This window comes from Sarcophilus harrisii, chromosome 2, assembly GCF_902635505.1.
Source record: "Sarcophilus harrisii chromosome 2, mSarHar1.11, whole genome shotgun sequence".
NCBI classification, from domain to species: domain Eukaryota; kingdom Metazoa; phylum Chordata; class Mammalia; order Dasyuromorphia; family Dasyuridae; genus Sarcophilus; species Sarcophilus harrisii.
In genome coordinates this window covers 306,698,689-306,721,858 of record NC_045427.1, presented here as the reverse complement: position 1 = coordinate 306,721,858, position 23,170 = coordinate 306,698,689, and the positions used below count along the sequence as shown (strand labels likewise).

General features: G+C 36.9%; 2 protein-coding genes across 4 annotated transcripts in view; one reads left to right on the top strand and one right to left on the bottom strand.

Annotated features, from left to right (window-relative positions):
* ENTPD5 (ectonucleoside triphosphate diphosphohydrolase 5 (inactive)) overlaps positions 1–21,268 on the bottom strand; it is a 31,370-nt gene extending 10,102 nt beyond the window's left edge. The window contains exons 1-2 of one of the 3 annotated variants that reach the window (XM_031952539.1): positions 21,162–21,268; positions 125–366 (exon numbers count right to left, since the gene is read on the bottom strand). In XM_031952539.1, the coding sequence (XP_031808399.1) occupies positions 125–366; positions 21,162–21,166 (247 nt within the window). In that variant the 5' untranslated portion in view covers positions 21,167–21,268. Of the gene's footprint in view, positions 1–124; positions 367–4,986; positions 8,508–21,161 lie in introns of those variants that run through there. The other 2 variants (XM_031952540.1, XM_012548106.3) reach the window with 2 other exon arrangements.
* A 190-nt stretch (positions 21,269–21,458) lies between these two features.
* Positions 21,459–23,170, top strand: part of BBOF1 (basal body orientation factor 1) — an 81,238-nt gene continuing 79,526 nt past the window's right edge. Inside the window, exon 1 of the mRNA XM_031952536.1 lies at positions 21,459–21,682. Coding sequence (XP_031808396.1) covers positions 21,624–21,682 — 59 coding nt within the window. The 5' untranslated portion in view covers positions 21,459–21,623. The remainder of the gene's footprint in view (positions 21,683–23,170) is intronic.

Below are 23,170 nucleotides of genomic sequence, written 5' to 3'. Positions count from 1 at the left end.
CCCAGAAGAAATCATCCTCCAGCAGCCATAAGATATAATTCAAGTCTGACTCACACCCTACTTTAAATTTCTGGCAAGGACAATAGCAAACTAGACAAAAAAAGCAGACAAAAGCAACACTCACCTGGCATTTTCTGCACAAAGGTGTAAACATGAATTCGAGTTCCAGTGCTCCCTGCATCAAACATGATACCATACATGGTGTTCATGCTAATGTTGAGGGGACACATCGAGGACAAGAAGACCCCTTGAAACCAAGTTTGCTCTCTGGGGAAGACAGTGCCATAAACACCAGAAACTAATATGGTAAAAGTTGCAATCAGGAATGTGGCCATTCTCTCTTCAAGATCTAGATGGAAAAGAGACCTTCAGCAAATCGTAGGGACAAAGATGAATATAGTTAGCAGGTAATCTTGTTTACAATTCACTCATAATAGAAACCCTGCCCTTGGTACCCAAGGTGTGGCTGGAGGGAGTACAGCTTATATTTCTCAGATTCTAGTAACTAGCACAGCAGGCTGGACAAGGGTGGATAAAGGCCTTTGTACCTTTTCTTAATGACAGCTGATTCTGAAAGGGAAAGGTAGCGTAAATTGTTTTCTCTTCTATTGTTTTTAATTGAAGGTTCTGCTACCTCACTCAAAACACACGCACAATTTTCAACATTTACCCCTACAAAACCCTGTGCTCCAAACTTTTCTTCCTCTCCACCCGCTCCCTCCCCAAGATGACAAGCAATCCAATAAATGTCAAACATGTTAGCAATAACTTTTACTACTTTTTTATGATCCGAAATGAATTTTAAAATTGGCCTCAAGTTAGTGGAGAAAAATCTTTTAATTCTTTAGTGGTAAAATTAAATATACTATCTCATTTATCATTAAAATTTGTCATTTAAAATATACTATCTCATTTGTCTCATTTAAATCATTAAAAATTTTTGAAATAGGGCCGTCACACTTTATTGATCTGGAATCAGAGACAGCCTGTGTTTATTTAGCATAACAATCTACATTTGTACATATTAGGGGCAGCTAGGTGGTGCAGCAGATAGAGCAACAGTCTAGGAGTCAGGAGGTCCTGAGTTCAAACACCTCCTACCTGTATGACCCTGGGCAAGCCACTTAACCCCAACTGCCTTGCAAAAAAACAAAACAACCAACACTTCAGAGAACACTTGCACATACTATTATAATTCCCAAAGCACTTTTATATTACATATTTCATTTCATTTTCACCAGTAACCAAAGAAGATGAGCAAAGAGATTGGGATTTATTAATGTGTTGAAAACATCCTCAACAAGAAGTGACAAAATAAAGGCTGCAAGACCTGGATTCCTGTCAGATCCACTTTCCAGGATTCACCCTTTCTGAATTCATCACTGACTAGAAGTTCCCTCTTTCTGGAGAGACTCACATGAACTGATGCTAAGTAAAGTGAATAGAACCAAGAGAAAGTGGAACACAGCAACAAGAAGATTATACAATGTCCAATTCTGATGGATGTGCTTCTTTTCAACAACGAGGTGATTGAGGTCAATTCCAATAGACTTGTGATGGAGAGAGCTATCTGCACCTAGAGAGAGGACTATGAGGCTGAATGTGAATCACAACATTGTATTTCCATCTTATATATTGTTGTTTGCTTTTTTTATTCTTTCTATTTTTTTTTCCTTTTTTGATCTGATTTTTCTTGTGCGGCATGATAAATATGGAAATATGTATAGAAGAATTGCACGTGTTTAACCTATATTGGATTTCTGTCTAGGGAAGAAGGGTGGGGGAAAGGAGATAGAAAAATTTAGAAGGTTTTGCAAGGGTGAATGTTGAAAATTGTCTTTGCATGTATTTTGAAAATAAAAAGCTATTATTTTTTAAAAGAAATTAAAAAATCCTCTTGTTTTTCTTGTGTTCTTCCAGAAGACAAAAGACTATGTTTTCAAAATAACTTGTGAATACCTTCAGCAATATTTATTTTGCATTCATTGTTTTTTCCTTCTGTATTTGTTTACTTTCTGTTACAAAGCAAACTCTTTGGGGATCCTTTTTTATATGTTTCCTGAGCATACAGAATAGTACCTGTACACAGAATAGGCAGCTAATAAATGCTTGATTGGATGAAAATGCTGTTAAGATCCTGGAGTGATATTATATAGGGTTGCTTTCCTATAATTACAGTTTCAGAAAAATACAATATAAGGTATATCACAGAATCACAAAATATTGTTTGAAAGGAACCTTGAAGATACCAGGAATGTATTTTTTGACATGGAGAACACAGATCTGAAAGGAAGCTAGGATGTCGAGTTTGCATTTTTGAAATCTGGGATTAAAGCTATGTCACTGTCCCTAGAATAATATAATCTGTTCCATCTGGGAATTTGCTAATAATTTTTCTCATTGGTAGAACTGAACATAATAAATGAGTATCAAGAGACCCACCAAATTCATTTGAGGTGTGATAGTTTGTTGCAAGATTTTTTTGTTCAATTGCTTTTACTTTGACTTTTTGATCCCATTTGGGGTTTTCTTGGTAAAGATGCTAAAGCATTTTGCTATTTTCTTTTCTAGATCATTTTACAGATGAGAAAATTGAGGCAAACAGGGTTAAGTGACTTGACCAAAATCACACAGCTAGTATCTGAGGCCCAAATTTTAACTCATGAAAATGAATCATACTGACTCCAGACTTGACACTGTATCACCTTTGTAAGTTTTAATATATCATTTATTCAGTCAATAAAGGAGAATGTGGCCTGTTATTGGTAATCTTTATTGGTAGTACAGTGGATGAAAAGTTATTTCTTATTTAAGATTAAAGTATTCCATTCTTATCATTTACATATTTATCTCACTAGTTAATACACTCACAATACTTTATTTTAATAATGTATAATATATAAACTGATCTTTTAATGAATAAACTGGTTTTTTATACTTCCCTCCTATAAGAATCAAGGTAATGGATTATTATTTGAATTCTAATTCTGTATTTTGCCCCGTCCTCCCTCCCCCATCTCTTTTCTTTCTAGCACAGCTGTTACTACAATATATAATCTGAGTCGAAGTCACAGACTTTTGAAGTCTGATATCCTAGGGTTGTTTTAGTTTTTTAATATTCCCATAAAATTTATGCACAACATGGTTTCGGCAGATTTTAAAAACTTAAGTGAATTAAAGAAAATTTTGTTTTTGAACTGAAGAACTTTATATCATGCTTGATAAACAGAGGTATTTTTTTTTCTTAAGTGGAGGTATTCTGAACTATCTAAACCCTTAATTTGGGATTGACAATTATTGATTTAAACCTACAAATTTGTGACTTCATGAATTTTTATTATGTGATCATGAATACAACATTTTATTTTTACAAAGAGAATTTCCTCTTTGGCAACTTACAAGTGAAGTCCATTAATTGCTTAGAAAGATCTATAAAAAGAGAAGTTGAACATATAACATTCCTTTTACCTTTGCCTCTATCCACTTCACTCCTGCCCTATTTCTTCACTCTCTTATCATTCCTAACTCCCTTTCTCCTTAGAATCTATTAAGGTTTATTTTATGCCTGCTTTTCATCAACCTATGCCTTAGTTAGCAACTGCCCAAATAAGCAAATAACTTTTCTCCTTTTAGGAAACATGTCTAGAATAAAGCCTCTGGGCTTCCTTCATTCATCAATCCAATAGATGTTTCCTAACCACCCCATGGGTGCTTGCATGTGAAGAGGGAGAACATATCCACTCTTCATCAGGTATCAGTCATGTTTTTGAAAAACTTCCAGGTTTCTACTGCCATCAAACAAATATTTGTTTGTTCTCAAGGAGATTTCAATAAAAGCACATGCCTCATAAGGTTTCAAGTATTAAGTAATGAAAATTGCATAGTCATTCACCAGGTGTTAAACCAAACAATTAAAATTAAACAATACAGGAAATAAAAGTGGGGAACTTTTGTTGTATAATTTCGATGTCCCTTCTATTTCCCTACTCTAAAACTTAAATTCCATTCTCCAGTGCTTTTTTTATTTTAAAGAATAAATAGCTACTGAGAAGTGCTTTGAAAAGTTTACTGATTTTCAGAGAAGACACTCATATAACTAAGTAGCTAGTGGAATTTTCTACCAATTTGGCAGTATATGAGTTGATTTTTTCCTCCTTCTGAATGATAAAGTAACCATCTATGACAGTTAAATACTCATTACAAAAATGTCAAGGTATAAACCACCACATATCAATCCTAGTATAAATTGATAGGATGATTTGATTATGAATTTTTTTTTTGTGATTCTCAAGGTTTTCATTAGTGTTATTAAACAATGAACTTTATTCTAAGCATAGCTATGATTTTCTGATAGTCTTATAGGATTGTTGGTAGCAACAATTAATTTGTTAAACATTTGTTAAAAATTTTATATGTACCCCAAAGGATAAATCTGTCTCCTTTATGAAACAGAATTTATATTAGACCATTTTAACTCAGATTTCTAAGCTGAAATTCTTTTCAACAGTCTCTCCTTCCCAGTCTTTTGTTTACATCAGGAATTTTCTTTGCTTCAATTTATTTTTCTTAAAACTTTGGCTTCTTATCTGGGGGAGGGAGTGGGGGGTAAGAGGTGAAAAATTGGAACAAGAGGTTTGGCAATTGTTAATGCTGTAAAGTTACTCATACATATAACCTGTAAATAAAAGGCTATTAAATAAATAAAAAAACAAAAAACAAAACAAAAAAAAACTTTGGCTTCTTTTGTCTCTCTTTTTGTTTTGTAAGCTTCTTGAAGTGAGGACATGTCTCTGTCTTACTACAGTATAGTGCCTGATAGAACAAGCACTTGGTTAGCGAGTCATGTTTCTTTATACTTTTCTCAAAAAGATTGCTCTTGTACTCAGATGGTTCAAGATCCTCACACACCCATGTCTACTGCCAACCTCTTCCAAGGCTGAGAGGACACGAAAGCACAAAAAATTTTTGTCATTAGGAATAACTTACCCACTTTGTACCTGCGTGTCTTTCAGAACTTCTCTCTTCTATGCTGTTAGTTGCCCTTTGCTCCTGCTGTACTTCTGTTCCCTAATCACATTCACCTTTGGGCTAGTTTACAATTTAGTACATGACATTTTGCTAACTCATCCTCTCTTTGTAAATTCTCTGTCTCTGTTTCTCTCTCTCTCCCCTCCCTTCCCTCTTTCTCTCCCTTCCTTTCTTTCCTTCCCTCCTCTCTCTCTCTGTCTCTCTTTCTTTCTTTCCCTCCCTCCTTTCCTCACTCCCACTCCCTCCCCCCTTTCCTCCTTCTTTACCCATCCTATTTCTAAAAGTCCAGTTGCCATATTTTTACATGTGGTATCAATAACATTTTTGCCTATGGAACAAAAGAAGCTTAAACCTAAGAGCTATATTTTTTTTCCTTTTCTGTAACATGAATTCAAAGAACTGTGCAATGGACAGGAAGATCAGGTGGGAACAAGGGTTTCTATTGCAGCATTAATTGAGGCCAGACTTGTAACTTCCTGAAACTATATCTGAGGCAAATTCGATTGAGGGAGTGGGTTGAGGTGGGGAAAATTACCCCATGCACTTGAGAGGGTAGTGGAGGATGACACAGAACCTATTAATAAAGAGGATAAATGGGGGGGAGGGAAAGGGAAAAAGTGTGAAATTATGCTCTTCCAGGGAGGAAGAAAGACATGCTCCAGCCCATTTCTCTATGTTGGCACCCTTGGGCAAAGTCCTACACTACATAGAGTTCTCTGACTAGTGCCCCTTCCAATCCAAACTCCACATGACATAAGTCCATGAAAAGTAACATAGAATAATGGAAAGTCAGTCTTGGAAGCAGGGAGATCAGGATTTGTCTTGCTTCTGATATACTAGCTTGTGACCATGGACAAGTCACTTTACCTCTCAATGCCCCAGTAAATGACCTTAAAAACTGCCCATGAATTTGCTACCTTCATTGGTAGAAGGGCTTTCCAAACTGGGAAATGAAAACACTAATGAAATCACAAGTATGAACCAAATCCCTAAAACAGCTCTACACAATCATTTGATTGTGATCTATTTATCTTCCTATTGTGAGCAAAGCTCATACTTCCACAAAATAGATTATATTGCATTTCAAAATGGAATTTTGAAGTTACATTCATGAAACAATTAGGGAATAGATGAACATAATATAAATGTAATGGAATGTTTTTGTACACATAAAAATGATATGAAAAGGGAAGAGATTTAGATGAAAGTGACTCTCAATGAATTTAGAACCCAAATAATATTTACACTTAATAAATATATAGATAATAACAGCAGCAATAAATTTTTAAAAATTGTAATAGGACTGGGGGGATACTTAGAAAGAAACAAATAGGACAAACTTATTACTATCGTGTTGAAATGACCACTGTATATACATTTAAAGATAAATGACACTGAAATTTAGGGTCACTAATCAATAAATATCTATTAATCATTATTGGGGTGTCATTTAAAACTTTTAAATTCTTTTGTACCTAAGTTTTATGTTTTCTGATGGCTATTAAGTTCAAAATTAAAAAGAAAAACAAAATAAAAATGTTTGACGTTAATTAGCATCAAATAGACCACAAAATTCCAAACTATCTGTAATTCCAGTCCCAAATCCCACTGGTATGAAACTCTTTTTTCATTGGTAGAGATTAATGCCTTGCCTTGTATGATGCATGGGACAGAGCTAGTAAGAATGAGAGACCTTCAACCTATCTTCTTTGGGATTCTTCAAATGAGTTCCTTTTGGCACTCCTGGCTTCCATCTTGGATAGGAAAAATGGAAGCTACCAACCCCATTTCTGGTTGCTGAAGGAAAAGACTCTGGGAAGAAGCTGATATGAGTAGAACTGGCAGATTCCATCATGTCCCCATCTTCAGTTTGCTACACTTGAGACTTAGGGAAATTTTCCCTTACATAAGATTTGGATTCTCTCCCTTGGTTGAGCTGAGTTGGCTGGCTCCCAATGAGAGGTTCTTTACTTTGTATCATCTGGTATATATTCTTCTCTGTATATGTGTTCTGATTTGTTTTACTATAATTTGGATAAATGGATTTCTTTCCTATTTGCTATGTGTTCATTTGGGATAAGTATTTGGTGGGAAGAAATTCAAACCTTGAATTTGGGAGTTTATCTTCTCTCCATTTATTAAGAGATATAATTCTAGCCTAATACCCTCTCTCTCAGAGGACAGTCAAGTGATTATCCTTTGGCCCTAACCTCCTGTTTCCCAGCCTATTGCGAATTAGAATCTCTTTTGGAGAAAAGTAAGGGAAAGAATAGGCTCCAGATGTCAATTCTGCCTCCTCTTGAATCATACAACACTTCCATGCTGCATATGAAATAAGAGGTCCTGACATAAGTAAAGGCCTTTCCACAATCTAGAAAGCATATCCTATTTGTACGTATCCCTGAATATCAAAGGGAAGCTGGTTTTAACAGTGAAAATGAAAAATTAAACAGTTAAGTTTAAATTGTAACTCAAATTTTAAATTAAAACATGGAAATAAAAGTTAGCCAAATACTTACAAGAGGATAAAATAATTAACAAAAATGAAAACATGACAATTATAATAAGGTAAATTTAAGGCAGATCCTGGCACAAAGGAACAAATAGCTAATTCTAGGACACTAAACTCCCAAAGCCTTGTGATTTTTCAGATTCAGAAAAGTCCAAAAAAAATATGCTGTAATGGTACCCTGGATGTGTCTTTCTGACATGTACGAGAGAATCAGAGACAAGTCCTTTTGCTCAATGAAGAACTATTTTATACTTCGGATTTACCCCAAAGCCATTAATATCTGCTGCTATGATATTAGCTACTTTGTGGATTTCTAGAGAAGTCTTTTTTGCTTCGATCTACCCCAAGAGAAACTATCAGAATCCTTAGGCATAGGGAAAAAATTTTAGGGCTTTTAAAATGATGAGAATAAGGGAACAATTTTTGCCACAGTCCAAGGAAATAGAAACAAGTTGGCACAGGGACCTGGGTTCGAATGACAACTTCCTATTTACTAAGTGTGACCCTGGGCACCTTCGCTAACCTCCATGGACTTCAGATTCCTCATTTATAAAATAAGGATATTGAAATATATGACCTTTCAGGTCTCTTCCAGTTCTAAATTTGTAAGAACCATAATGGAATGGACAGTCTTGGAAAATCAGGACAAATTTATCTTTAAACCAAATATGAGTTAACAACCAAAGTTAACCTTATCACTGCTGAACTGTAATATGAAATAATGCAGATCCTGTAAGGCTCAATAGATACATAGGTTGGTTTTGCAACTAATTAAAATTGCTTTTTAAATAAATTCTTTACTATGAATATTTGTGGTTATAACAAGTTATCCTGGAAAGAAGAAGGATACATTGGGAAATGAAGATGATATAAAAAACAAGATAAAAAAGTAAACAAAAAAGCTTGCAGGAAATCTCATACACAACTGAAATAAAGCAAAAATGCAGTGGTATCACTACACACCTGTCAGATTGGCTAAGATGACAGGAAAAAATAATGATGATTGTTGGAGGGGATGTGGGAAAACTGGGACATTGATGCATTGTTGGTGGAGTTGTGACGAATCCAACCATTCTGGAGAGTAGTTTGGAACTATGCTCAAAAAGTTATCAAACTGTGCATACCCTTTGATCCACCAGTGTTACTACTGGGCTTATACCCCAAAGAGATACTAAAGAAGGGAAAGGGACCTGTGTGTGCATGAATGTTTGTGGCAGCCCTTTTTGTAGTGGCTAGAAACTGGAAACTGAGTGGATGCCCATCAGTTGGAGAATGGCTGAATAAATTGTGGTATATGAATATTATGGAATATTATTGTTCTGTAAGAAATGACCAACAGGATGATTTCAGAAAGCCCTGGAGAGACTTACACGAATTGATGCTGAGTGAAATGAGCAGGACCAGGAGATCATTATATACTTCAACAATAATGCTATATGATGACCAGTTCTGATGGACCTGGCCATCCTCAGCAACGAGATTAACCAAATCATTTCCAATGAACTGAACCAGCTATGCCCAGAGAAAGAACTCTGGGAGATGACTAAAAACCATTACATTGAATTCCCAATCCCTATATTTATGCCCACCTGCATTTTTGATTTCCTTCACAAGCTAATTGTACAATATTTCAGAGTCTGATTCTTTTTGTACAGCAAAATAACAGTTTGGTCATGTATATTTATTGTGTATCTAATTTATATTTTAATATATTTAACATCTACTGGTCATCCTGCCATCTGGGGGAGCGGGTGGGGGGTAAGAGGTGAAAAATTGGAACAAGAGGTTTGGCAATTGTTAATGCTGTAAAGTTACCCATACATATAACCTGTAAATAAAAATAAAAAAAAAATGCAGTGGTATTTCCCCTAGTACTTTTTCTTGAAAAAGGTAATCCAAGCCTTTTGAGGGAAGTGTGGGGGTGTGGGGAGTGCCAAAATGGTAACAGTTTGTGTTTTTATATTAGTGCTTCAAGACTCACAAAATGCTTTACAACTGTTATGTCATCTTATTCTCACAAACAACCCTGGGATGTAGGTACTATTATTATCCCCATTTTATACATGAGGAAACCAAGGCAACAGAGATTGTGACTTGCCCAGGATTATAAAGCAGGTGGGATCTGAACTCAGATCTTTTTAACTCTAGTCTAGTGCTGCTGTCATATTTTTTTATGACAATGAGTTTTATATTCTCTCCTCTTGCTCTGTTTTCTAGGCCAGTTGTTTTTTTTTTTTTTTTATATTAAGTACCTTAAATTTTCTTCTATTTTTCAAGGCTTTTTAAATTCTAATATTTGTTATTTCATGTTAATGTTTCTTATTAGAATTATTCAGTCCATTTTAATTTTCAGGAAGTCTATTACTTGAGTAAAGATTAACTACTTTCTCTTCTAGGTGATATGTTCTTCCCATACTCTCATTTTTAAAAATCTTTTCATTCATTTCTTCCAGATATTCTTGAAGTAAGTCCTTGTGACTGAGACACTTCTTTTTTTTCTGAGACTCTGCTTGGACTTCTTTAGATCACTAATATTTCTTTATCAGACTCTATGTCTCCTATTTAATCATTTCCAACTGAAGTTCCTGAATTGGAATGTCATGTCAGAGTCAGGCTTTGTCCTTTCCTGCTTTCTTGGATGGAATAGCTGGGCCTACTTTGGTTCTGAGATTGATTACATGGGTTCTTACTGCTGGCTTCCATAGCTCCTATTGGGTCTGTCTTCTAAGCACTGGTAGATTTCAGGTGATCTTGGATCACAGGACTTCATAGTTTTATTTTCAGGGCCTTCTGGTAGAATTCAGATCAGACTCCCTGCTATCCTGGTCTGTGTAGTACTGGACTCTAGTCCAAGGTCACAGTGCTAAAAGATTCCAATCATCTTGGTCTAAGTCTTTTGGTCTAGGTGTTTCCAGAACATTTCTAATCCAAATTCTGAAGCTTCTTTCTTGTTTTCTCCGTGTTTAATCAAGCTTCTTTGGACAGGCTCTTTTCCAATAATGGCTATGTTTTTGTGTAATGCTGAAATGGATGAAAGCATTTACTGTGGATTTCCTCAAATGTTTTTCATTCCAGTGCTTTCTTAGGTCTTTGCTGGAGTCCTTTTGAGAAGGTTGGGTTCTTCTGCCACCCTTTACTTGGCAAACTTTAAAAATATTTTATTTAATTTTTTTCAATGAATAAAAATATAGTGTCTTTCTCTCCTATCATACTCCATCCCCCCCATGAAAAAGAAACAATAAAACAATACATTCCGGCAAAAAAAAAAAAGTCTTAATCTGTACCCTGAGTTCATCATCTCTGTTAATAGGTGAGTAGCATGCTTTCTTCATTACACCTCTGGTTGATCAATGCACTAGTCGGAATTCTTAAATCTTTAAAAGATGTTTGTTATTGTTCAAAGTTGTTATTGTATACACTGTGCTCCTGCTTCTGCTTATTTCAATATGCATCAACACATAGAAATTTTGCCAGGTTTCTCTGAAACTGTACTTTTCACTATTTCTCATAGCAAAACAATATTCACTATATTTCTATGCCATAATTTGTCCAGCTATTCCACAGTTAATGGATACATCCTTAGTTTCTAGTTCTTTTCCACCATCAAAGAACTGGTATAAATATATTTGTATTTATGGATTCCTTTCTTCTTTCATAAGTTTCTCTGGTTGTTAGGCTTAGTAATGGTTTTGCAATCATAGGTATTAAAAGTTTAGTAACTTTTAGGAGGTAATTTCAATTACTTTCAGAATGGCTGTGAATGAATTCATAATTCTGCCAACATTGTATTTAATATACCTCTTTTTTCCCTACTGCCTCTGCTACATTTGTCCTTTTCCTTTTTGAGTGAGTTGACTTTGTCAATATGATGGGTATAAAACATAACCTCAGTTGTCTTAATTTGCATATATGTAATTATCTGTGATTTGGAGCATTTTTTCATAAGTTTATTGATAGCCTGAATTTCTTCAAAGAAAATGCCTCTTTGACTATTTATTAACTGAAAATGGCTCTTATTCTTATCTTACTCTTATAAATTTGAATCCATTTCATAAAAATCTCAGAAATAAGACCCTTATGAGAGAAACCTGCTACAAAGATTTTTCCCTGGTTGCTTATATCCTTTATAATTTTAACTTCATTGTTTCTGTGTAAAAAGCTTTTTAGTTTTATGTAATAAAAATTGCCCATTTTGTCTTCTGTGACCTTCAATATATATATTTTGTTTGGTCAGGAACTCTTTTCCTATCCATAGATCTGAAAGATAATTTCCTTCCTGTTCCTCTATGATATCACCCTTTATGTGGTAAATTGTGTATTATATATTTGAAGGTTAACTTGGTATGTGGTGTTTCACTGAACCATCTTAATTAGAAGCCAAATTCTAGTTAAGTACTATTCTACTTTTATTTTATGCAGCAGTATGATGGTATAATGGTTAACCCACTAGATTTGAGTTCCAGTTCTGACACTAGTTGTATCACTTTGGGAAAGTAACACCTGTCCTTTGTGGATCTAAGTTAATTATCAACAGATTAATATACATGGGATTAGGGCTATACCTACAAATTTGTTAGGGTACAGAATTCCCAAGTGAAGAAAATTCCCTCTAGCAGTGCAGGTGGACACATTTAACTTTAAAGAATTGCCTATCCAAGTAACTTGCCTAAGTTCACACAGCTAACTTGTGAAAGTGGCAAGACTTTTTGACTTTAAGCCCTTCTTTCCATTTATTATATTGTTACCTCTGAATACATAAGTGTGAGATATTATTATGTTGCTACTTATTTTTTGAAGCTCCCAAATCAGAAAATACTAAAAATGTAGTCATCGAAAAGTTGAAGAGTTAAAACGCATAAAAACTGCTACTTAAGAAACATCTTTCTTGGTCAGATACGAATATAAACTCTTCTGGTAAAGTCAGATATATTTCGAGATAGTGCAAAGGGAAAAAAAAGTCATTTCTTATGTTCGTAACACATATAAATCTAAGGATAAAATTAAATACCAAGAAGAGATTGAGCTAGAGCAAGTAAAATAAATAAATAGAAAAATTCTATGGTAATAGATTGTTTAGTTAAGAAAAAATCAACAAACTAAACTGAAATCGTTTACAATTACTTCATTTTTAAAAAAACATTTCTAATTGCAATAGTAGCCATAATAACTTGGTATAGTTTAACCTATGTTAGACTGCTTGTTGTCTTGGGGAAGATTTAGAAGGGAGGGAGAAAAATCTGGAACACAAGGATTTTGCAAACGTAAATGTTGAAAACTATCTTTGCATGTATTTGGAAAATAAAATACTATTGAATAACAACTTGGTACTAAACAGCTGATGTTGAGTTTTATAAGTTAATTTAATTGTATTTTAAAACTCTTTTATTGTGAATTCAATACTTATTAATCAAACATCTCAAGAAGGGAAGAACAGAGAAAACTCCAAGAAACTGAAGTTCTATTATATAATCTAAGTTTTTTTGGACAAAGACTGTAGACTGTAGACAAAGTAAGTAGACTGTAAAAAAATTACTTTTGACTTTTTGTGCCTCTTAAGATAATTTTAAAAATAAATGAGAAATTCATCAATATAAACATTTCAAATGCCAACAAATCCGAAAGCCTAACTATGAAAATGGCTAGCTATGGGAAGGTGAGGGGGGGAGGAGATTATCAAAAATAGGATCATAAGATCAGAGATTTCGAGTAGAAAGTGCCTTTATTAGTCACCTAGTACAATCCCTTTAATTTATAGATGAGAAAAAGGTGAAATGACTTGCCTAAAATTTTATGGGTACTCAATGGCCAAGCTGGGATTTCACCCAGTCTCTTAGTCCCAGAGTCAGGGCTTTTTTCACTGCACAAAACAGGATATATTGTCACCAAAGGTCAAGTTCTTTCCTACAATTAAAAGTATTTCCTTCAGTCCATGTCAATTAAAAAAGATTACTGCGGTAGGACAAACATTAAGGAGCAATTTACTGTGCCCAGAGAGTGTCTGTGTGCAGTACTGTTGGAAAGAGATCTAAGAATGCATGACTTCATTACCCATTGTTCTTGGCTTGACTAAGTGGAGGCAGCAGCAGTCACCACCAGGCAGGAGGAGACTATTCCAGAGTTTTGCTTATCTTTTTATGTATTGTGCAGCCTTCTCAAAGTGAAAAATCTCCTTCAGAGATTCCATAGGAGATCACAAAAATATAAGCCAAATGTCAAATGATGAGACTGCCTCTGTCCCTCGATTGGTCCCATTTCTTATGGTATGTTTGAGTGTTTAAGTCATAGTCAGTGGAAGTCAGAACCAGGGTCATGTCTAACACACATTAGTTGTATGACTGCAGGCAAGTCACTTATTTCGGTGATTAATCAAACGGTTCTTAGATTCTAAATCAAACCGGAAAATATTCACAATGATGAAGACACAGATTTAGCCTCACCCTTCCCCTCCCCCCCCCAAAAAAAAAATCATACTTCTTTACTGAAAAATACATACTGTTTTAAAATTTTATTCTTAATCAGAAAAATTTAAGTAAATGAAAAAGACTGATTGGAATTACTGTCTATCATAAGATGGCCATTACACTATCCTGGGTAAAGAGAGGCTGAATTAGAGTTGCAGCCAACTGAGAGAATAGGTTTTGTGGGAATTATGGAAATAGAACTGACAAGATTCAGCAACTGACTGAGTCTAGTAGATGATAGAGAAGGGAACAATGTGATCTAATGAAAAGAGCATTAGAATTGGAATTATTAGATTCAAATCCCAGTTCTGTCTGAAATACAATCAGGACTCCTGGGCAAGTCACAATTTTTCCGGTTCCAATTTCTTGCTTTCTCCAGTTTATTATAACCATCAGAAACATATTAATCCTCCTAAAAATATCATTTTTATTACATCACTTTCCCCACTGTACCTCCACCCCTCCCCCATAGTCTGAAATGGCTCCTCAACACTTTTTCATAAAGATTTCATAAATCTTTAGCCTCACATCCAAGGCCCCCCTACCTTTAGCTTTTCTTCCTTAGTTTCCTCACACAATCCCTCTACTGCAAACTGGTGTGCTCCTGTGAACATTTTGTTCAATAGATATTTCTACCAGGAAAATCTTCCCCAATTCTACTGAAATCCTACATGTATTTCCACCTCATAGGAAATAAAACCTTAAATTTAAGGTTGGAAGGGATATTAAAGGATATTTAGCCCATTCCCTTCTTTATTTACAAATGAAAAACTGAAGCTTAGAAAGCTAAAGCAATTCTTTCGGTGTTAAAGAGGGAATGACAAAGCTGGGATTCAAATCTAGGTTCTTAAATTCTAAACTCAGCCCCTTTTCCATTAGCCCATATACTACCCACTTCCTCTGCAAAGCTTTCTTTGAATTTAAAACAGTTATTTTAATTTTTTCATTGCCATGTTTTATTTTCAATACCTTTTCAACCTTTTTGCTAAATAGGAGTGGCAAAACTCCCAATGAATTTAAAGAGAAAAAGGACTCATATGTACAAACATATTCATAACAGCTCTTTTTTGAAGTGGCAAAGAACTAAGGGAATACTTGCCTTAGGGAATTCCTGAAATATAGTATCCAGATTTTTTTTTTAAGTTTTCTGGGACATCACAATTTATCGACCAGTTCTGTAAACTGGGTCTAAGTATTCTGCTGTGGCATTGTGTACAATTTCACCTTCCACTATATTGTCTATTGTTTATTGCTTCTTTGGATTTGTGAGGTTTTCTGTTGGCCCTTATTTTCTCTTGTTTATTTTTTACATGTTGTAACTGTCAACATTTCACAGTCTGATTTAAAAAAAAAAAACTTTCTGCATGATCTTATTTTGTTGTGAGCTTTTCTCAGACTTGACATTTCTTTGAATTGTTTTCTATAAATTTGAGAATGTTTCTGAAGATATTTTGGACAGTTTCTTTTTCCATTTCCAATGCTTCTGGCACTGTAGCTAATTTGAATACTCTACAATTAAAGTTTTAAATTATTATTTTTTATTATTATTATTTTTGGGGAGGCACTTGGGATTAAATGACTTACCCAGGGTCACACAGCTAGGATGTATTAAATGTCTGAGATCAAACTTGAATTCAGGTCTTCTGACTTCAGGGCTGGTGCTCTATCCACTGCACCAGCAAGCTGCCCCTAAATTATTATATCAGCATCCCATTTATCTCATTATGAAACTTGGCGCTCTCTCTCTCTCTCTCTCTCTCTCTGTGTGTGTGTGTACATTTTAGCCATTTTTCTTCTCTTTGATGTCTGTATCTGATATTTGTATGTAGAGTTTGGCTTCCTTCAGTACTCTGCTGCTACCTCTCAGTCTAGTCTTCCTTCCTCTACTGCACTTATTATAACTATCAGTCATTTAGTGCTTGTCATGATAAAAACCTAGAAAGAGAAGAAGGTCCAAAAGAGGATGATTGAAAATGTGGCAGGCTAGAGAGGTCCACAAGGATGAGTGAGAAAAAGATATTAATTTTGGTAATTAAGAAATCATCATAACTTTGCAGGGAACTATTTTGTTTGAATAATCATTAGGCTGCAGAAAATGAGAAGGAAGAGGAGGCAATGATTATAGAGAATTTTCTCAAAGACTTTAGTCACAAAAGAGAGGAAAGATATGAATTGATAGATATTGGGGATAGACAGATTAAGTGAGAGGTTTTTGAGGAGAGAGGGACATGGGAATGTTTGTAGGAAGTTAAAGAAGCAGCCAGAAGAAAGGGAGAAACTAAAGATAAGTGAAAGAGTGAGAAACAGGGGTGGGGCAATTTGTTGGAGGTGGGATGGAATGGGATCATGTGTATAGGTAGAAGGGTATGCCTTGGCAAGAGACACCTCCATTTGTAAGACAGGAGTAAAGGAGGAGATAGTGGCGGGAAACATCTGAGTGATGAAATGAGAAGGAGGGGAGGAAAGAGAACTCTGTCCAACGGTCTCAGTTTTTTCAGAGAAATATGAAGTCCTTAGATTAAGAAAAATCTTGGAAGCTTTTGAAAAGATACTATGGTGAGAGGTATAGTGAGTTATCTGAGAAAGAATAAAAACTTTCTTTTGCTAAAGTGAGTTTCTAGTTGAGGTTATGTAACAAATCTACAAAGTAATCAGTTGCCACTGTGTTCATGATTCATTTCACTTTACCCAGCATTTACCAAGCAGTTACTCTAGCTATAAAGCACCATAATAAAAAACATGTAAGATGGTTTGGGAAGGGGGAATGTGAAATGGTCCTTGCTCTCAAGCAACCTATTTCCACTGAAATAGGTCTTGTATGCATGGAGATTTTGCCAACCTGTCTCTTATTCACATTGCTATTTTGCTCAAGATTGTACTCACAGATTATATAAAAAAAGGAATTAACAGAGTGAAGTTAATAGCACCTTGGGTATATTTTAAAGTCTTAACTAACTCCAGTCCAACTCTCTCTCTACAGTGACATGCTTCCATTTGGGAAGTAGAATTTTCAAAAAATCAGTAGGTTGTACTTTAGTAAATAGTAATTTTAGAAGTTATTGTATATTTGAAGCCTTTCTTAGTGAAATTTTCTTCACAAACTCTGGAAAGTCAGAATGGGAGCTAAACATGGTAATATAAGATACAAATGATAGATTTTTCAGTGGAATGTGTATAATATGTTCCTCTAAATGCAGAAATTAGAAGATAAAAAAATACCTGTGAAAAAGGAAATAGAAAGTAACTCAAAGTCAAAGAGAACAAGATGGAGGTGTAGACTAGAATCTGCTACAAGGAATAATTTCCTTTAACATTTTTGATCATATACTCCCATACATAAAAAAATTGTGAGTGCCCCCATTATTTATGTAAATTTATTTATTATATATATAATGTACTACTAATCATATATATGTATATATCATAAATTTTAAAATAAAAATTAAAAAATATTTGATTCTAGAGTCAATAGGAAGCCACAGCAGTTTACTGAGTTGTAAAGTAACATGATCAGACCTGAGCTTTAGGAAAATCATTTTGACAGCTGTGTGAAGAATGCATTAAAGTAGAGAGGGTTGTGAGGCAGGGAGACTAATAAGGAGGTCATTACAATCATTACAACTATGTGAGCCAATTCCAAAGGACTCAAGATGAAACATGCTGTCAACCTCCAGATGGAAAGCTAATGGACTCAAGAGTAAAGACCAACGTTTTCTTCCTTCTTTCCTTCCTTCCTCCTTCTCTCCCTCCCCTTCCCTCCCTCCCTCTTTCTTTCTTTTTTTCCTTCCTTCCTCTCTCTTTCCTTCCTTGACTAATGCAGGAATTTATTTTGAATGACCACATATTCGCAATGGTTTTTGTTTCTTCTCAATCTATAGAGGAGTAGGAGGAGGCAGGGAGAAAATTTGGAATTGAAAAAATAAAATTGAATTTTAAAAACAGTCTAGCTGAGAAGTTATAAGGGCTGGACTATGGTATTAGCTGTCTGAGTGGAAAAAACATGAGAGAGCTATGGAGGTAGCAATGATAGATAGATATGGCAACTAATAGGACAAGTGGGATGAAGTAAGAAGTCAAAGATAATAGCAAGATTGTAAAACTGAGTGACTGGATTGTGGTGCCCACACTAATAACAAGGAAATAAAAATTAATTTGTCACCACTTATCCAGGCCTGCTTATTTAATGCATCCAAAAGAACAAAGGAGTAGGGTAGAGTGGAGTTGGGGCTCCTACTCCAGGTTTACTAACCTGAAATATGGGCTAAGTGTGTCTAAGCCACAAGGAGATCGGAAAGAAAAGAGAATGCCTTAGTGAGGAGGAGGGTGGAAAGGTGGGGGGGGGGGGAAGAGTATCTGGATTTTTGAGATGGTACTTGGATGTCTAATGTATAATGATAGCACTATTGATAGAGACTAGATAACAACTACCCTGAAGGCTCTTAAGTCAGGTTCATAAGTGGGTAGGCTAATTTATTGCTCTGGGGAGGTGAAAGGGTGTTGAAGGTTAAGGATAGGTGTTGTGTTGGAGACATATTACCATTGGTTTTGACAGGGAAGGTAGGCAAGCCATGTCTCTACTTTCTGATTAGAGGTGTACAATTAGTTAATTAGCAATACCATGGCTCCTCTGGGAACATGGTCTATTATGCCTAGAGGCACAAGCAAGATGACTCCATATTTATTCAACAAACATCTATTTAGTCCCCACTACATGCCAGACAGCATGGTGGACACAAAAGAAGACCTGATTTCATTTGTTTAGCTATGTGACCATAGGTAACTTATTTCTCTCAATCTCAGTTTTCTTATCTGTAAAATGGGAATAACAGCATCTAATTCAGAGTGCAAGAATCAAATGACATAACATTTGTAAAGTGATTTATAAACCACAAAGTATAAATACTAGTTATTATTATGTGCTAGGGATACAAAGAAAAATGAAATTTTATTTGAAATTAGAAAGTAATACTAGAACAGTGTTTCAACTTTTTAGTCAAATAAATACTGAACTGGAAGCTATATGATGGTTCCATTAATGACTAACTAAATGACATTTGGTATGTCTTAAGCTTTCTTAAGTACCTTTCTCAAAAATTTGGATTCTTAGTGTTTATTATGTCCTTAGTACATATATCTAGAATTCCTATGAACTACATTTCATAAACAAGAAAATGAATGTACAATCTGTAAGAAATTTTTACAACTTGTAAAAGAGAGGGCACAAAGTATTATTGTTTAAGCATTAACAAAGCCTTTATATTGAAAATCTATAGGTTCCAAGTAGTGAGTGTCCAGCGTTCTGTTTAATTGCAATTTTTGGAAAATCCATTTGAACAAAACAGGTTCACAGGACTCAGAACTACAGAGCTAGAAGTAGCCTCAGAGATCACCCAGCAGAATTGCCTTATTTTATAAATTACCTCAGAATGACACAAATTAAATAACATACTGAATTTGGCTCAAGTTTCAATCCTCCCAGCAAGCTCAGGCCTGCTTTTAGCACTATATTCATTTTTGTCCGGGATCTTACTGCTATGGATTCTGGTTCCTATTCCTGTTCTCAACTTGAATAAAAACAGAAGCCCTTGCAACAACCCTCTGAATTTAAGAGAGAAAATTCTGTTTTTCAATTGTATATTGGGAGTAAGCTAATCAAATGAAGGGAGGGAAAGTGATATTGAGAAGCAAACTATCATCATTGACTCAATAGATAGGTCTTTCCTTGTCTTTGTCTCAGAGGCTCCCTTTCTTCCTTTAAGACGGAGCTCAGACCCATAATGACTGCATGTGTATAAGCTCATTCAAACTGAGACCTGTGGAAGACTTTTACTTAAAAAGGCCAAAGTCTCCCACTGCATCCAGGGCCATCTCCAGTCGTGGTCTCTGTCTTGTCACTGGACTCAGATGACTATGGAGGTTAAAGTAAGGCAGCTAACCTTGCATCATCCTTCCTCACTTAAATCTAATTCACCTGCACTTTATGGCATCACTTCCTTTATGTCATGTCCCTCTTCAAAAAGGAAGGACAAACAACAAACTCAGACTCATATTTTTTCCACATGGTAAATGTGCAAAAATTTACTTAGCTGGACTATATAATTCTACAACAAGAGTTTTCTTTTTCTTTTTAATGGAAGGGAAAGAGATCTATTTTGAGGGGAAAAAAATGGAGTGATTTCACATGTACAATAAATAGTACATTTCAATGGGTGAGGGAATGTCAAGAGGGAGAGAATTCGGAGATCATAAATTTTTTTTTAAAAAGAACGTTAAATATAAATAATGAATTTATTTTAAAAAGAAAGGTGCAGCTCTGAAACAATTTTCTGCAGGAAACCTTTTCTGATCCTGCTTCCAATTCACACTATCTTGTACTGAACTTTTTGCATTTTAATTATGCAAAAGTATTCATGCTTTACATGATCTTATACGAACTCATTTCCCTTATTAGAATGTAAACTCACGGTGAATAGGATTGTTTCTTTTTTTGTACGACTATTTCCAGAGACTGGCACAGTAACCGGCGCAATTAGATGCTTAAGACATTGTTTATTCATTGACTGGCTCTGCACAAGCTCCTAGGCGCACAGGTTAGGATGACGACGGACACGCATCCCCTCGCCCACAAACGGCTTCAATTTGGAAAGCATTCGGGCAGAATGAATCGGCAAGCAGGGCGTTATTCACGAGGCTTTGCAGAGAGGAGTTAGCAAGGGCCGGAGCTGTGGGGAGAAGGGAACTGCAACGGAGGTAGCGTTCATTACCCGGGGCGGAGAGAGGGAGCAAGGAGTATAGTGGCGGGAGCCAGGTAAATGACAGTTCAGGTGGATGCACTGGGATATGCGGGCGCGCGCACGCGCGCACACACACTCTTTCTGTCTCTCGCTTAAAAACAAAACAAAACCGCACACACATCACCAAATAGCGGAATTCACCGCCCCAGAGTCGGAGCCAAGCGCCGTCCATATCGCAAGGATAAGCCGGTCTCTCAAGGACCGACCCCGCCCCATCACGGACCACTGACCGCCCCTCCCCCCCCTTCCTGTCTCCCCAAGCCAGTAGGCCTGCGGTCTGGGCCCGTGAGGAGCCCTCCCCCCTCCTCCCTCCCCCCTCCCCAAGGCTTTCCGTTCTCTTCCCTTTCGGCCATCACAGTCACTCACCACATCTAGGGCTCTTCCCGCCGCGACCCCAATCGGGTGATCTCCGGCAGCGCGCTCACCAGGGGCCCACCCCCCAACCCCGGTGTCCCCTCTCCCTTCCCTGCTTTTTCCCTCCCTCCCTCCCTCCCTCCCCCAGATCTCCGCCGGCCCCGCCCCCGGAGACAGACCCCCCACGCAGCCCGCAGCCGCGGTGCCGGAGGCGGAGGCGGCGGCGGCGGCTGCGGCTGCGTCCGAGCGCTGCGTCACCCCTCCCCCCCATCCCTTTCCCTCGCCGGCCGCGCGCATATGCGTCCGTGTGTGCGTGCGCGCGCACGCGTTCTGTGTGTCCCGAGCAACTGCTCTAAGCTAAGCGTCGGCTTCCCTAGCGACGGACCAGAGTAGTTGTGTTTGCCGAGGTCTTGGGAGAGACTCTCCTCTGGGGGCTTGTGAGGCTAAATTTGAGGAAGAGCCAAGTCGATCAACATGGCAAAGGGGAGAGGGAAGCAGAGAGGCAGAGGAAAAAGAAGCAAAGATAAAGACAAGTAATGAGGGACACGGGAAGTCCACGTCTGTCTGGGAGCTTCCCATCATGCTATGGGGGAGTGACGGGCGTGCGGGAGTAGGGAGGGGAGAAGCGTCTCTTTGGGTCCTCGTTGTCTCTCCAGGGAGTCCGGGGGGGAGGGGCTCTACCCTGGGCACCTGAGCATCCCCTAGAGGTAACAGGGAGGCACTGGAGCTCCCTTGGGATTGTTACATTTTCCGGGAGAGCATTTTCACCCAGGAAATTAACAGACGGTACAGATCAGCGCTCGATTTTTCCTTTTATTGTGTAGATTTTAAAAAGGGATAGAGACAATGTTCACAACGCAAATTAAACCTCAAAGTGTGTCGTGCCCGCTTTGGGGGGGAGGGGCAGAGTTAGTTGTTAAGTATTTACGCGCACATCCCTGAAGAGGTTGGGAAGGCGGAAAAGGAAAGGGAGGCGAACCACGGACGTGATGCTTTCTATCTGTAGAAGCTACGTCTCATAAACTAGTGGGATTGCAAAACACAAAAGGTCAGAGCTGGAAGAGACATAAAAACCCAACTCCGGTTTTTTACGTGGGTAGCTAAGTGGTAAAGTGGTGTTATATTTGCTGGTGTTCAACTTCAGTCTCCAACACTAGTTATGGAACCCCTCTTTGCCCCAGTTTTCTCACCTGTAAAATGGGGATAACAGCAGCACCTACCTCACCAGGTGGTGTGAGATCAGATCCTATTTCTCTACTGAGTATAATAGACAAACAATAATAATAGATACACGAATATGTGTTTTTATTCTATCATCTTTGGACCAGTTAATGAGTGAGATTCAAGTGTCAGCTACTTCCCCCATCTTCTACTTGTGCATCCTGATTCCAGGAGACAGTTTTCCCAAACCTTTCTTATTCCCTCAGAGTATTCCTCCCTTCCTCTCCCCTTTTCTTTCTTAAGATTATCAAGACATAACTGAAAGTGCTAGACTTTTTGCCTAATTAGATTTATATTACCTATTATAGTGATGGAGTATAGAAGGACCACATATATCATCTCCCTGTATTTGAAGGCAAATCGTTTGGCCACTTACAGAGACCATTTATCCATGTTGGTCCTGCCCACTCTCCACTGAGGAAAATTTACAAATTCTATTTCATTAATGCAAATAGTAGTCATTTCTGTTTTGACCAGAAACCCTGAGGGTCTTCCCCTCCTGGATTTGTTTAGATTTTTTTTTTGGACTAGGTGAAAGAGGAGATTCTTTGCTTCAATTGCTACCTACTGGTTTAAAAAGGCCAAGGTTTCCCATTTTATCCAAGGCCATCTCCAGTGCTCTTGATCTCTGTCTTGCCACTAGACCCAGTTGGTTCTTGGAGGAGAAAATGAGGCAAATGACCTTGCCTCCCTCACTTAAAAACAACTCACTTGCATGTCATGGCATCACCTCCCTGATGGCATAGACTTCTTCGAGAATGAGGGACAAACAACACCTTAAAAAAAAGACTTTATTTATT